The sequence below is a fragment of the Pyxicephalus adspersus genome, chromosome 9 (genome assembly GCF_032062135.1).
Source record: "Pyxicephalus adspersus chromosome 9, UCB_Pads_2.0, whole genome shotgun sequence".
Taxonomy (NCBI): Eukaryota; Metazoa; Chordata; class Amphibia; order Anura; family Pyxicephalidae; genus Pyxicephalus; species Pyxicephalus adspersus.
In genome coordinates this window covers 12,145,055-12,161,213 of record NC_092866.1, presented here as the reverse complement: position 1 = coordinate 12,161,213, position 16,159 = coordinate 12,145,055, and the positions used below count along the sequence as shown (strand labels likewise).

The 16,159-nt window shown below is 42.0% G+C and overlaps 2 protein-coding genes across 2 annotated transcripts in view; one reads left to right on the top strand and one right to left on the bottom strand.

Annotated features, from left to right (window-relative positions):
• Positions 1–2,715: 2,715 nt before the first annotated feature.
• Positions 2,716–15,680, top strand: ZNF276 (zinc finger protein 276). The gene is made up of 11 exons (XM_072422609.1): positions 2,716–2,913; positions 4,478–4,787; positions 5,298–5,341; positions 7,368–7,790; positions 10,718–10,793; positions 10,864–10,947; positions 11,545–11,655; positions 12,430–12,505; positions 12,586–12,703; positions 13,501–13,600; positions 15,090–15,680. The coding sequence occupies exons 1-11, from the start codon at positions 2,796–2,798 to the stop codon at positions 15,349–15,351; spliced, it is 1,722 nt and encodes a 573-aa protein (XP_072278710.1). The 5' UTR covers positions 2,716–2,795; the 3' UTR covers positions 15,352–15,680.
• Positions 14,901–16,159, bottom strand: part of FANCA (FA complementation group A) — a 37,155-nt gene continuing 35,896 nt past the window's right edge. Inside the window, exon 43 of the mRNA XM_072422607.1 lies at positions 14,901–15,915. Coding sequence (XP_072278708.1) covers positions 15,805–15,915 — 111 coding nt within the window. The 3' untranslated portion in view covers positions 14,901–15,804. The remainder of the gene's footprint in view (positions 15,916–16,159) is intronic.

Sequence of the window (16,159 nt, the reverse complement as noted above, 5' to 3'; positions counted from 1 at the left end):
CAACACACCAGCCGGAGACCTTGTGAGGACCCCACTGATGACCCCAATGGGAAGGGTCTATGCCATCAGACAGTGACCAGAGCACCCCATGACGCTCCCTTCCAATCCTTAGTCTGGAAGAGAAAAGGCCTGAGATCTGATGTGTAATTAGAGATTTGATTTATTTAGACCCTAACTGCATTAGGCCGTTATTCCCCCAGGCATCCCCCCCTTCACCGGGGCCGGGGTATTTTCCTCCTCCATGACCACCACAGCTAAGGGGTTTCTTCTTCTACTACTGATCTTAGGTCATTAGATTCACCCCCTACACCAAGATCTTCTTATAAAGCTTCATACAAAGAGAGTGAATCATCCATCACCATTTTACACCTGCAGAGAATCTTTCCTTTATGTCATTTTCACTTCATTATAAATATCCAGCCCAATGTACCCAGGCCAGCTTTGTCCATAGCAAGTTGTCCCTCAGGCTCCATCATGGGGAGGTCTTCTTAAATAAAGAGTACCTGGCATTGACTTTTCCCTGTAAGGGCCCATTCACGCATAGGTGGTATTTTCCTATTCCTGAATGCCTATGATGCTCATTACATTAAGTTGCTTATTTATTTAAAGCCCCCCCCCCCAATGCTCCACAGTGGTCTAGAAATCAGCACTATAGTGTGTTGTGGTGCAAAGCATTCTAAAGGTGAGTTGAGTGCAATTAAAAATGAATAGCAATGTGCGCTGTGCACAATATCACACACATACTCACAGCCTTATGTATGATTGGACCCTGGGGGCTTTGTCATGTCACATGGCTGACTCCTCACCCCCATTGACCCCAATAAAATTGCCCCCATTGGAAGCCTGGCCCAATCACCATCATGAGCAGGGGGCAGTAATAATGTGAGATCTCCCCAGCCAATGACGGATCCATAAAAACAAGTTCTGAACCTGTTTCCAATGAATAGACATCTCATGTGACACATAGGTGAATCTTGAGTGAAAACATTTATAAACAGACTCTTCAAATATAAATGTATATCATGGTTTGTATTTCCTCTTCATTTATTATGATTACTTACATTAATGTGTAGTAGCTTAAGAAAATTTAAAATATAGCATGCCATAATGAAGTCTACTACTTAGCCCATAAAGAGACCCTGTCACCACCAGCCATGCAGGAAATCTGTACTGGGAACACAGTGCACATGCCACCTGCACTAATGTGACCCCAATCAGCAGAGACATATTTTTGGTCATCTTACAGAACAACTGACATTTCCATGTGTGTCAAAAAGACCACCCACCCCTCTTCCTGACCATCATCTACATCCTCAATGCTTTATCATTGTTGGAGCCCTGTTACTAATACCCCTGGTAGTGTTAATTGTGTGGTAGGACTGTCTTTTCTTTGTGGAATACCTGTTGGTGACAGGGTCTCTTTAGACAGCTTTTTATCTTTACATACATCTCCCTTCTGTTTTGTTAATATTGTTATTAACAGAGATCTGCAGTTCAAGTGTCAATTTATACACACAAGCTGGGTGAGCCAGATCTGTGGGCAGCACGGTGGCTCAGTGGTTAGCACGCTGGCCTTTGCAGCGCTATGGTCCCAGGTTTGAATCTTGGCCAGGACTCTATCTGCATGGAATTAGTAGGTTCTTCCCGTGTCTGCATGGGTTTCCTCCAGGTACTCCAGTTTCCTCCCACATACCAAAAACATGCAATTAGGTTATTTGGCTAATTGACCCTTGACTGTATTAAGGACATATGACTATGGCAAGGACATTAGATTGTGAGCCCCTTCGAGGGAATGATGGTGACATGAATATGGACTTTGTACAGTGCTGTGTAATATGTTGGTGCTATACAAATACTGTGTTAATATTAGCTGAACCCTTATTGGACACACAAAGGTCTGTTAGAAATGCAAACACTCAGGAAAAGTGATCCTCAGGGCCGCCATGAGCTGCTGGGGGCTTCTTTATCAAACCTACAGTGCTCTGGAAATCCAAAGCTGTATCTTTAGGCACCTCCTGTAGATATTGTAACAAATAATTTATTATATGTACTATAAAGATATTGTAACAAAGAACTGTTAGAATTAAAAAAATGTATGTAACATAGATAGAGTGGATAGAATCCCATGTATGTAACATGCAGTATTGTGGGATAATGTAACAGATTGGTTTGTACAAAGAGGAAGACTCTCCTAGAGAAAGAAATGAGAGGGAGTAAAATATATGCATAAAGAACATTGTTCTGAGATTAATAAAGAGAAGTGTTTCGAATGAAGAGATAGATCAGTGATAGATAGTAGATAGGGTTGCTATATGGGTGAATAGATCAATAGATAGATGGATAAGGGTGACTAGATCAATGGAATATATTAGTACAGAATAGAAAGATAGAAATCCAATGGTATAATAAAGGTTTACTATGTAGGATATATATTGGGTATATGTTGGGTTTATCATCTATCCTCATCATGATTCCTTCATTAGCTCTGTAAAGATACAAGCATGGTAAAATGTAATAAGAAGGAAACAAGACTTTTAGAGACTTTAAAGTTCCCAAGAAGTAATGCTTCATGCCTGGGAATCGGGGGAAGTTGGTGTCTATGCTAGGTGCCCCTGCACAGTGATAATGCCCCATAGCAGCTGGGGGCAGCAAGCAGCCAGCAGGGTGTATTAGAGACGCCTGCGGTACCCCGCGCGATCACTAGATGGCGCTGTGTCCGCCGCTAAGCGGCTCCTCTCGCTGCTCCGAGCTGAATGGCGGCTCCAGGGCTCCGTCTCGGGGGGTGAAGCCGCGGGATGAAGCGGGACAGGCGAGGGCGGAGTACGGCCTGTCACCGGAGGGCTTCCCGGGGAGCCGCTAAGGAGGATGACGGGGGTGACAAGCTGCCACCGGAGGCTGAGGAGCTCGGAGCAGGTAAGAGCTGGGTGTGGGAGAGGGTTAACTGGGTGTGACAGCGAACATCGCTCGGTATCTTCATCAGTGCCGGAGCTGCTACAGAACCTCTTTATGTACTACGCCACGGCTGCTGCAGAACCTTAATGTACCACACTACTGCTGCTACAGAACCTCCTTATGTACTACGCCTTATGTACTACGCCACGGCTGCTGCAGAACCTTAATGTACTACACTACTGCTGCTACAGAACCTCTTTATGTACTACGCCACGGCTGCTGCAGAACCTTAATGTACTACACTACTGCTGCTACAGAACCTCTTTATGTACTACGCCGTACTACGCTACTGCTGCTGCAGAACCTTAATGTACTACGCCTTGGCTGCTGCAGAATCTCTATGTACTACACTACTGCTGCTGCTGCAGAACCTTTTTATGTACTACACTACTGCTGCTGCAGAACCTCTTTATGTACTACACTACTGCTGCTGCAGAACCTCCTTATGTACCAAGCTACAGCTGTTGCAAAACCTCTTTATGTACTACGCCACGGCTGCAGCAGAACCTCTTTATGTACTACGCCACGGCTGCAGCAGAACCTCTTTATGTACTACACCACTGCTGCCACAGAACCTCCATATGTACTACACTACTGCTGCGGCAGAACTTCTTTATGTACTACGCCACTGCTGCCGCAGAACCTCTTTATGTACTGCACTACTGCTGCGGCAGAACTTCTTTACCTCTTTATGTACTGCACTACTGCTGCGGCAGAACTTCTTTATGTACTAAGCCTCGGCTGCGGCAGAACCTCTTTATGTACTGCACTACTGCTGCCGCAGAACCTCTTTATGTACTGCACTACTGCTGCGGCAGAACCTCTTTATGTACTATGCCACAGCTACTGCAGAACCTCCTCTTATATCACACTAGAGCCGCTGCAGAACCTCTTTCCCCCGGTCACAGAACCCTATTGGCACCCACTCATAGCCGTGCGATCCGTTCTGATCGGGCAGCCGTACACTGACAGCGCCCGTGCATTCTACTTGTTATGTGACAGGTTCTCTTTGTGTACTTTTAGAAAAATGTTTTATGTAGAGCGGGGGAGGGTGAGATTCTCCATCAGGGGGACATTGCTGCCTGTGTCTCCTTTGGGGGGATTCGCCTCTCCATTTGTCCTGGAGACCACTGTCATTGAGAGAGAAGGTGAGGGGGGAAGTACAACATTTTGCAGTTGTCACCAGAACAAGAAATGAGGGGAAATCTTCAATGGGGACACAGACACCTGTATGAATGGGAATTCCCCCCCTGGAAGAGGAAGTGATGGCAGATGGACAGTAAACCATACAAGGACGAGATTCTAACCTGACCCCACTCTATCCAATACTAAGAGGCCATATGTTCATGTTGTCACCACCCCAGAACTTGTATACAGATAAGGAGCTTTGACTCCACCCCTCCTTCCTTATTTCTATACATGTTCCAGGCCCGGGGCTCAGAGCCCCCTTTTTCTCCTAGGACAGGTTCTCTTTCTGCACCAATCACAACCTCTGTATGATACTAACCTCTCTCCTTGCTTCTAGGTGTCGGTAAGGCGGTGAGCGCTGGGTACTGTCGGCTCTGCCATGGCAAGTTCTCTTCCCGCAGTCTGCGCCAGGCCTTTGGGAAGGTTCCAGTCACGGGCTGCAGCCAGGAGAAGCAGAAGCGGATGGATCAGGTGTTCTTCTCTGACTTCCAGCAGCTGGTCGGGGTGTCAGTGCACCAGGACCCCCGGCTGCCCCAGTTCGTGTGCAAGGACTGCCATGCTCAGTTTTACAAGTGCCGCAGTGTGCTGAGGACTTTCATCCAGAGGGTGAACGTCTCGCCGACCCCCCAGCACAGCAACATGACAAGGTGCGCATGTGTGTCACATGTCTGGCTTTGGTTTAACCCCTTGAAGTTTGGATGCCAGGATCAGATATGGCAGCAACAAGTCATTGTGTCTGTACTGCACCTGCAGAATAATTCCAGGGGTATTTATTTCCCCCTCAAAAAAAGCTCCTGGTGTCATATCCCCCACCCCCTTCATGGTCACCGTCTACGTTTACGTTTATTAGTAAACAGGGTTTTTTTATTTTTGTTCTCTTTCACTTTAAGAGCCCCAGACAGCTGCCATTGCCTATCCTATGTCATGCTTCATTGTTTGTAAACAAACCCATGTGATCACAGGAGAAGGAACCAATCAGAATGCTTTTCCTTATAAGGAGCTCACACTGCTGGGACCTTTAACTCCTATTTATGGGACATCATGATGGGGGCAGGACATTGTGTTTTCCAAAAATAAAAGACAATGTAAATCTTTTTTTTTTTTTTTGCATACATATTTCAGAATGTATAACTTTTTTTTTTGTTTTTTGTCCACAGCAAACCTCACAATCCTCATGCTGTTACCACAGGCCCCTGTGCAGGTAATTGAAATGCTTTCCTGGTTCTGTTCATCTGTTGGCCTTTTGGTGGTCAGGTAAATCACTCAAGTGTACCAGTCCCGATGAGAAATGCTTTCCTTCTAGTAGTTTATGGCAACCCCATTAACACTGGTAATATAATTTTTGGGTTACTGCCCATTAGGAGTACAGATTGCCTGCTTAGGGCTTCAGTTCTTCACCCAGACATGAGGCACCAGTACGCCCGAAATGCACTGAAAGCCACCAAGTAGAGTCAGTCCTTCCTTGGGCCTGATTGGTGATACCGGATGGGAGCCATGTGGATGCCACACAGCACAGGTGACAGACAAAAGACTCCCCCAGTGCACATGCAAAGGCTGCAAGGGAGTAGATAGAATCTCAATGAATGTGAAATAACCCCTCTAGCGGTAATCCCAAGTGTGACTTGGGGTGGCTTTTACATGTTAAAAGAGGTAATCCTGAGTCACACTCGTAATCGTTAAAAACCTAAAAAAAAAAAAAACTACTTACCTTGTTCCGTTGGCATCCCCCGGCGTCCTGCAGGTCCCCGCAGCGCCTCCGGACGCATCTTCTTTCTTCGATCTTCAGCCGGCCACTGCGGAGACGTTTCTCGGGTGACATCGGTGCGGGCGGGAGAAGCGTTGGGAAATTCAAATCATTTTATATTGGATTCAATACAAAATAGCTGTATTGAGTCCAATACAAAGAAATATTTTTATAATATATATATATATATAATTATATTATTTATATATTATACATGCTATTGTACAGTTATATTACAGGTTCTGTATTTTTTTAACATATTTTTGTGTTTTTTTATTTATAAAGTTTATTAAATATTGGACATATTTCAGTGAGTTATGCCTACGAATTATAGGTTACATATGTAATGCTTTTTGCATGAAAATATGGTCTGAATTGGAACGCTAGGGGGGTTAAGGGGCTTGAGCACAGTGCTAATCATTATTTAAATTTCATTCTGCAACCCCGGTGTACTTTATAGAAATATGTCAACTCTCCCTGAGCTAGACGCTCTATATCTAAATACAGAAATAAGTGGAATGAGCACAGACCCAACATTTAGGAGGGGTCAGGTTTTGGACCACATATCGGCCTATCATCAGATAAAATGGCACTGTATATAAACATTAGTCCACCCTAAAAGGTAATCAGCCCCTGGCTTCTTATACATTTGGATATCCCATTAGTAATTCCAAGCTTTGTTCCTGGGTGTCCCCCAACTCCTCCTCTTACATTCTTTATAATATACAGTAGAATAGATATAAAATCTGGCATTTGTCCAGTGTGGTTGACAGGCAGAAACTTTTGTTATGGTTAAAGCGGAACTAAAATTCCACTTTTAGGTTTCTGTGACCTGGACATTATTGCAGAAAGGGACAGGCTATGTTCTTTCTGTAAAAGAACAATTCCTCCTACCTGTCTGATTTCTCTGGGTGTCTAGTAAAAAAGTTGAGCAACACGTGGCCAACATCAGCTCTGGTTGCCAGGATGCTCGGCAATCCCAGCCTTCCCTGTGCATGCCGGGAATGAATGAGCCCCTGCGCCTGCATGGGAATTTCATCATCCTGGTCTGGCCAATTAATAAGGCACCATCAGAGGAGACAGGGTCTGGTGAGTGTTGCAGGAGTTTAGTTCCACTCTTAAAAAATTGCTACACAGTCACAGTAGCTGGATCTAATGTAAACACCATATGGCTGCCTATCAAATCTGCATCTACTGTATGAATGAAGCACTCTAATTCCTTTTGAATGATAAATATGAGTATGAGTAACAGAAGAATGGCGGCTGTCAGGCGGTGCAGCTTCTCTATAACAATTACTGCATCACACATATGAACAAACCCATAAAGTCCCAAGAGACAGAAAAAGCTGTTGAGTGATTTAGGCCACTATAAAATATACTATGGCCTATGCTTTGACTGATTCTGTCAATGTGCAGCATGTTGCATTTTGTTTTTTAGTACTGTAAAACTTTCCCATTTCCTGACCTAGTTTTTTCTTTTCAGATCTGATCACCTCCAGCCCAGAATGTCTGCACAGCTTGGTGAGCTGGACTCATGGTCATGCTGGAGGCTGCTCCTCCGTGCCCAGCTTGCAGCGGGTACTTTCTGCCCAGTACTGCGGCATCATACGGGCCGTGTGGGGATGTGGAGAGGGACATGACTACATCATGGAAACAAACTCTGACTTAGTCACCTCAGACTCCACAGACATGGAGGTCCAGAGGATGCCAAGTGGTAATGGAATGCACACAGTCAGTACAGGCACAGAGCCAGTGGCCATTGGATATAGTTCATCAGATAGGATGGAGTCCAACATACCTCTTCCTGAGACTGCCAGGGCCGCTAATCTTCCATCACAGAACAGATCACCAGCTTTGCCTTTGGAGACTCCTGCACCCCCGTGTCCTGAGCTGGGCTCTACACTGGGTAAGTCCATATACATGAAAGCCATTAAATATATCTAATAATCAATAAATATTTATTTACATAAAAAAAAAAAATTTGCATTGACATCCAAAAGGCACATTGCAAGTAAATTAAAAAAAAAAATTTATGGAAAGGAAAAAACACTGCAGGTAAGCATACTCGGTGGAGACAGGGTCTCTTTCTGACTCAAGCAGGAAGTCACATACAAGTCCTTATCTGCATATTTATAGTTTTTTGGCTATTTTTGATTGTTTTTGTTTGCAAAACATGCAGTAAATTGACACACTTTACCCCGGGGAGATTCTGGTACTGATGAGGATCCCAAATCTTGCTAATGACGTTGCAGCGCTGTGCAGAAGCAGCTTTGCAGGAGATTTAGGAGCCTTGTTGTTCCCAAGATCTCACTACAAGGATAGAAACAACTTTTTTCTCTATAGTTTTTTTTAAACTTTAATGCAGCATTTGGTATGGGGGCAGAATATTTGCAGAAATAGGCAAAACTATTTTTTTATTGCTAGCATTCCACTCAATAGTTTTTATTGTAGTCTCTCTGCAGCTGATTCTTTCCCTGTTACTGACTTACCAGATGACTGTTCTGATGACTGGTAGGGAAAAGCATAAATGCACAGATTAAATCAATCAAAATTAGGGAGACCCTTGCATTGCAGGTCCAGGAGTACAGCTTCCTATCCAGCCCTTAGAAGTAAGTAGTGATCTCACTAAATCTCCCGTACACTGCCTAAGATGAGGCTTAAAGGAAATGCACTGCTATTATTCGAAAGGAATAAAGACAAGATGTAGAATTTGCAGGGTATTTCTTAGGCACATATCTATATATTACATATAAAATAGCAAATGATCACTTGTAAAGTTCAGAAAACCTGTGCTGAGAAAATACAGTGTGCCATCACTGAGCTCTATGGTGCCTGGCTTTACTTTAATATAGAAGTTTCCAGCTTTAAATATGCAGATAAGGGTTCTGATTTTTTTCTCCCTTTACTAGCTGCACACTTCTTCTGTGTCAATGACTCTGTAAGTACTTTGGATCAGCATAATAGCCTGCAGACAAAGTATTTTCAAATAATATTGTACACTGAGCAGTAAACTCCACTGCTTATAGCATGGCCAAAGTCGGGCTGCTGTAGAAGAACAGAGACAACGTGGGCGGTGGTGGCTAACAGGAAATAAAAGTGAGCAATCTAGCCTCACATTGTGAAACAAAAATGTAATTCTTTCCATAATGAGCATTTAAAGTTTAAAGGGAAAATTTACTTTGGTTTTTCTGTTATCTCTCTAGATTTCATGTATTGTCCTGATCACTGGTAAAAGCGCAAGTAATATTATTGCATGTTGTGAGCCATAGCTTGGTGTTTTGACAACATTTGATACCAGTTGGGGCATTGGATGACAAGAGCTGATACCCCCACTTCTTGGCTAATAAATTCTGGGGCAAAAGTTTACCCAGTTTGGAAATCTTGGTGAGATCAGTGTATCTTCCCTCAATATAAGTTGATGCCATGAGTTGTCCGCAGGTCACACAAACAGCTGATAGACGTTGCCTGCACATGAATGCATGGTTGTATGCCTAGGGTGCATTTAAAGGGTACTTGTCAGGGAACGTATACGGGCTGTCTTCACTGACTTTTTACATGCTCTGGGTCATCTTTATTCTGGCCTCAATGACCTAGTGCAAACTTCTGTATATTAGGTGTCCATCACGTGATATGCACCAATTCTGTTATATACTAGGTAAAAAGAAGGCAGGCTGGTCCTCAGGTCCCACAACAGGCACTCATAGGAGTGTGGTTGTGCTGATGGGTTCCATATCTGGGAAGGAGCAGAATGTGATGTCATCAGCCTTCTTCTCACCTCCAACTCCTTTTCCCCTTCTTCTCGCTATTGCCCTCTTCTCCCATGGCCTTCTCTCTTTACTTTACTCTCTCCTGACCATTTACTTGCCCAGACGATGTCTAATGCTTGTATTTGATATATCATGGTGGGGATGCATCTGGATTATTTGGCGTATGTGGTGCTACTGATATATTTTTAGACTGCTCTAAATACTGTGATGCTAGGATGTATATACAGTTGATGTATACATTCTGTTTTAGGTGCCTTGATCTTCATGTATGTAAATTATAAATGTGTTTTTTCTTCTTTTATTACCTAATTTTCATCTTACTAAAATATTTCAATACAAATTTACATTAAAAAAACAGAGTTATAGGGGTCTCAGCTCTGGCCACACATAATATTTATAATATGTATTACTACAGCAGCCTGACATCAAGTGCAAACTTACAACAGGAAATGGACTATAGATCTGCTACAGATATGGATGAGACTGGAAAATGAGGATATGTTACATAAGACTGCAAGAGATTGCACAAGAAAAACAGGAGAATTGCATTCCTATACAAACAAAAAACTAAAGACCTATAAAGGGGTATATAAGGGAATACCTATGTTGGTAAGATGGAACCCACTTAAAGAGCCCAGAGGAAGGTATTACCCGTAAGAAGGCCTCACATCTATACAATACAAACCCCTTGGTAAAGTATTTAATGTTTGTATTTGGTGCCAATAACATCTAGGGGCCCCGCACTGGTCCTCAATTAGAATATGCAAGTTTTTCATTGTGTGCACAGAATGACATTCAACCAGAATTTCAGCTGGGATATTAACCTTCTATCCCAGTGAGAATGGTGACACGTAGAAAGGGAATTTTCTTAGCAGAGACAAAGGTTTAAATTTCTCATACTCTTTCCAAAACTTAAAAGATGACAAAAAATAGTTCTCCCCGGGGATCTTAGGTTTATTTACACACATCTGAGGGTCCATTACATGGGATTGGAAGGTTTTGGCACATTTTCACTAGGTTAAAAACATGATTTCTGATTTTTTTTTTTTTTTTTTTTTTTTTACAGAAGAACTAGATGGAGGTGCTTCCCCTCAGACCTCAAATGAACTGGCAAAAGAGGATGGCAGCGAGCTGTCAGACGGGTAAGGCTTTTGTGTGTATAAGGGTGATTATGCAGAAAAGTCAGAAACTGAGGATTTTATCTTTCTACAGGGAGTCTCAGAGTAAGGAAGATGGAGAAGAGAGGGGGGACATCCTGTCTTCAGATGACTCCTTTGAACCTTACCCAGAGAAGAGGTAATATATCTACAGCAGCCATAACAAATCCGTAAATTAAAAAAGGGGTTTCTGTGACAGGTACCTGTTAGATAAAGTGCTGCCACTGGTGAATGGTGCAGGATCTGGGGCTGTATTGTTGATTCTTGCTCCTCTAATTGGAGAGTCTCTGACCTGGAACAAGCATTAGCAAAAGAAATTAGGTTTTTCTGTCTTTGTCTTCTCTGTGCCAGATAAGTTAATTACAAAATAATTAGACAAGGACCAAAATGACAGACCCTTTTTAAACTTGTTCTTTGTCTATGTGGTTTATGTTATTGAAAGTTCTATTCAAGCACCATAAAGAGAGGAAGCCCCGTGTTAGCTCTTTATTTGGGATCCAGGCCTGGGGTGTCTTGGATAGAATGGGTGGGCCAGACCCTGGATGATTGCTTTTTGTTAATGGTAATAAAAGTTAATGCCCTTTAATTGTAATTGAAGTCAAGAAAACCTCTGTCTGCTAAACTCTAATAGTTTAGGTTGGTTGTAGTGTTAAACATTCAGATATCCTAATCTCATTGTATGTATGGGATCCACACTTGTATTAGTTACCCAACATGTTTCTATTTGGAAATTAAGGAATGCTCCAAAGAAAAGTGGACACAGGGAGGCTGGAAAAACACAAGAGCCTAGAGAAAGGAAGAAACCGGGTCCTAAACCAGGCTGGAAGAAAAAGATTAAGAGAGAACGGTTGGTATATTGCCATATTTTTTGAAAAAAAAAAGCTTTATCTGCATATAAATGTTTTCCCATCCATCTAAAAATGTAGAGCATCCTAGGTCATTGTACCTATCGCAGTTACTGGGAAATAAAGGCTGATTGCCCACAGGACTCCCTCCTTCCCAGCTGTGTGTTTACTGGTGATAGGACTGCTTTTGCATAGGTATTTGAGTGCTGAAGGTCCTGGCTCTTTTAGACATGATGACTCTCCTATGTAAATACAGGTTTAGCTCACACTACTATATTTACCTTGTGTATAAACCTACATTGAATATATAGCATTTATTGCAAACAGTGTCCACATTGAAGAGATAGCACTATGTGTTCAACAGGTACTTTGATATCAATAAGTACTGAAAAGAAGTTCTAAACATTACCCACACTAACCTAAAACTATCTATTAGGTGGAACTTAGCTGTAAAGTATACCTGTTCCTAAATTTTTAAAAAACTTAAGACCTGACTCGCACCTCACTGCTGTTGAGGGATTGTGGCCAGCAGAGCACTCTCACAATACAGGGGGTTAGTGTTCAGCTGGTAGCTTACAAAGCACCGGAGTTTATGCCTTCAGTCTTAATGTTAAGGCCTTTATAAGAACATTGAAGAAATTGTACACCGGCCACAGATTCTTGACAGACATCACTTTTAGTTATCAATGCAGGACATGATTTTAAGGTGTGACATTCCAAGCATTTCCCATCAATGGCATGTTTGCGGAATGAGTAAAATTGCACTGTGTTTTCAGGGAGGAGCTGCCTACAATCTTTAAGTGTCCTTACCAGGGCTGCACTGCCGTCTACAGAGGTGCTGATGGGATGAAGGTATGTACAAGCACAATGGCTGATCCTTAATGTAATTCCTGGAACTGATAGTAGAAACTGATAATGGCCGTTTCTTACAGAAACATATAAAAGAACATCATGAAGAGGTGCGAGAGCGACCCTGTCCACATCCTGGCTGCAACAAAGTCTTCATGATAGACCGCTACCTGCAGAGGCATGTCAAGCTCATTCATACAGGTGACTGCACTCATATCACTTACTGAAGATACTCAAACCTGTAATGACCAAGGGATGTAGATCTACACCATTATTTAGAGTGCATGCCTGCTACCTATTTTAATAATCATATTTTTTAAAAACTAGTGGAATATGTTCTTCACCCATAGAAATCCATTTTCCATGGGCTCCAGCACATAAATAGGGATTGGAGGAGTGCAGGGATATTGTTAGAGGCAGCAGACTTAGATATGGATGTGCACTGGCAAAGTAAAGGTTTGCATTAAAGCACACAAGCTCTTAACATGAGAAGTGCTTAAATGCAAGCAATTGTGTTCATGGGTTGTATGACAGTGATCACCTGATACAGCAATGTCGCAAAATAAAAATAAAAAAAACACTGCTCTGCCATAAAGATCACTTACTAGGAGAGTAGAAAGAGACTTACTGATAAAATGTGCAAAAGCTGTAATAGAGAACAAAAACAAGCTTGTGTCATCTGACTACATATGTTTATGCAGTGAGAAGACCTTATCACCAGCTATTTGAGATCTCAGAATAAAGACTCTTGTAAATTCTACCTTCTACCTGCCGCAACACCAACATGCACATGTAAATTGAATTGAATAAATTGGTATTCATGTGGCACTCCATCTATGCATTAACTTTGTGAAAATCTGTATAAAAACCAACATTTCCTATTTAGATGTCTAGGACCCTGCAGCTAAGAGAGTCAGTTAGTAACTCTGCTTGCTCTGGGCTCCTTAAGACACGGGGTATAATAGTGTCTGACACCTTGTCTGTGATATGGTTTTCAGAGGAGAGAAATTACATCTGTGACCAGTGTGGACAGGCCTTCAAGCAAAGAAAACATTTATCTGTGCATCAGATGAGACACTCAGGAGCTAAACCCTTACAGTAAGTACAGCTGAAAAATGTTATCTAGATCAGCCTGACAACTGTCAAATTAATGTATTCTTCTTGCTTATTTCTTTAAATAAAATGAAATTATTATTTGAGTTGAAAGTTACTGTCTTTTAAGTTTGGGTTCTGGATAACAGAGGCTTTGTGTGTGTTTTACGTCATTAAATACTACAGAGTCTATTTCAATAATACATATTCCAGCAGACAAGCAATAGGAGAAAATGACCAGCAAGGCAAAATCACTGTGTAAAGATAAGAAGGCTGCCCTATGTACATAAATAGACGATACACAGAAACAAACCCAATTTATTATAAGTGAATTTAAATTATAATGGTCATGACTAAACTCCAAAACACGTTTTCCAGGGTATCCTTACCTCTTGTTAAAAAAAAAAAAAGCCCATTGTTGATTGACACTGATAACGCAGCAAATCCTCTCCGTCCCAACTTACTGAAAGGAGAGAACTGCTAAACTGTTATTGTAGCTAACTTATAATTCTCTATGAATTCTGTTTATCTGTAAAGCAAACAGTTGATATAGATAAGGTAAAAAAAAATAATCAGTAAAAAAAAAAACTTAAACACCCACTGATCAGAATGTTTACATAAAGCTAAAATATACCTTAGGTTTTAAATAAAGTAGGAAAACTACAGTTCTTTAAAGTAGAGCTAAACCCTGTGATATTTACATGTGCCCATTCCATCACAGGGCACCAGCATCTTCGTTCTTTTTGCGATCTTTAGCCATGTTGATTGGCCAGGTCAGAATGATGTAACTCTCATGCAGGCATTCATGAGTTTATTTAGTGCTGGCAACTGCAGGGAAAGTCGGTGTTCCAGGTATTGCATGCACAGCTCAGGGATTTTGACAGCTCCTCGGAGGGATCGGGCAATGCTTATTGCAGAAGGGACATTGCCCGTCTCTTTCTATTATACAGCCCTGCCTGATCCTAAATTTTTAAGTGGTCTAAAGGTCTCCACTGGAAGTCCAGCCTGTCATTATATTGCCTCTATAATGTCATTAAAGGGTGATATATATTTCAATCTGGACCTTTCATTAAAATAATAGCGAAGTTCTGTGTTCAGGTTCTTTCTATTTTAGTGTGACCATGCTCTGTTCCTAGGCTTCTGCCTTATTACAATTACAGTTTAAATATATATTGCACAGTCATCGTCTATAAAAGTTATTACAGAAAATCTGCCTAAATATGCCCTGCAGCTATTGCTAGAATACAGACAGGTAGTGGTTGCAGGTGATTTACCGTGCTGAGATGAAAGAAAGGATGAAAAAAGGTAAATTTAGTTATTTTATTTTAACAAATAGAAATTTATCATACAAAAGTTTAGAACTCATTATTTTAGTCATGCTTTGTTTTCTTTATACTTTTCTCAAACAAGCATAGCTTTCTGCATTATCTGATTTGTCATGCATGTTGAGCTGAAAAGCGACGGCCTTAACACACATTTTCTTTCCTCCCTTCAGATGTGAAGTGTGCGGCTTCCAGTGCAGACAGCGCGCGTCACTTAAGTATCACATGACCAAGCACAAGGCTGAAGCAGATCTGGAGTTTGCATGTGACCAGTGTGGTAAACGCTTTGAAAAGGCACACAACCTCAACGTGCACATGTCTATGGTCCACCCGCTCACCCAGAGCCCAGCCAAGCCGGCGGAAACTGAACCCGATACCCCCTCAGGGACTATGGAAGCTGTGAAACCAGAATTGGCTCAACATCTGCCCAGCTGAGGACTGGACAGATAAAAATAGAACTTTTAACTTTTTATACTGTTTTTAATTGTTTTGCTGTACAAAGCACAAAGCATATCCACCTAGTACTTTAATTTCACACAGTGAAAATGAATCAGTCTTTTTTTTTCCATGGCACGTCAGGCATCCACTGCCTGGAGTGTTCAGTGCTTCCTCAATGAACTGGAGACCACTCGAGTCACTGCAGAGCAGTGTTACCATCATCTCTGGGTTTACATATCGTTCTAACATGACAGTAGTTAGAAAGGTGGATAATTTATGATATTAACGGATATGAAAGCCTTTGAATAAATTATTTACACAGTAAACAGTTCCAGCTGGTCATTGCAATGACTCAGGGTATTGATCTCTGTGTAAACTTCCTGCACAAACCACATCTTTGCTTGGCGGCACAGCCACTGCTGCGGTGTTAATCGTCATCACAGGCACGCTTTATAAGAACAGATCAGGTTCATCGTACATACAGTCATCCTCTGGGCTCTGCAAAAAATTCTTAAGCAAGCCAGCCAGCTCGGGGTCCTTCTCATCCCAAGAGTCAATGATCTGCAGAGTAAAAAACATACAGTATCACTCATATATTTAGTAAAAGGGATCACAAAAATTAGGTCAGTGGGCAAACTCCCCTGCTACAGGTCCCCTGAGCCAGCTGTCATGTAGCCCTCACCTGGAGCCCCTTCAAGAAGCGGAGGTGCTTGGTCCCTGCAGTCCATGCTCAATGCTGACCAATTATACTGTGGTAATGTTATTAGGTTGCTGCAGTTTTACTAGCTAACAGGACCCTAATTGC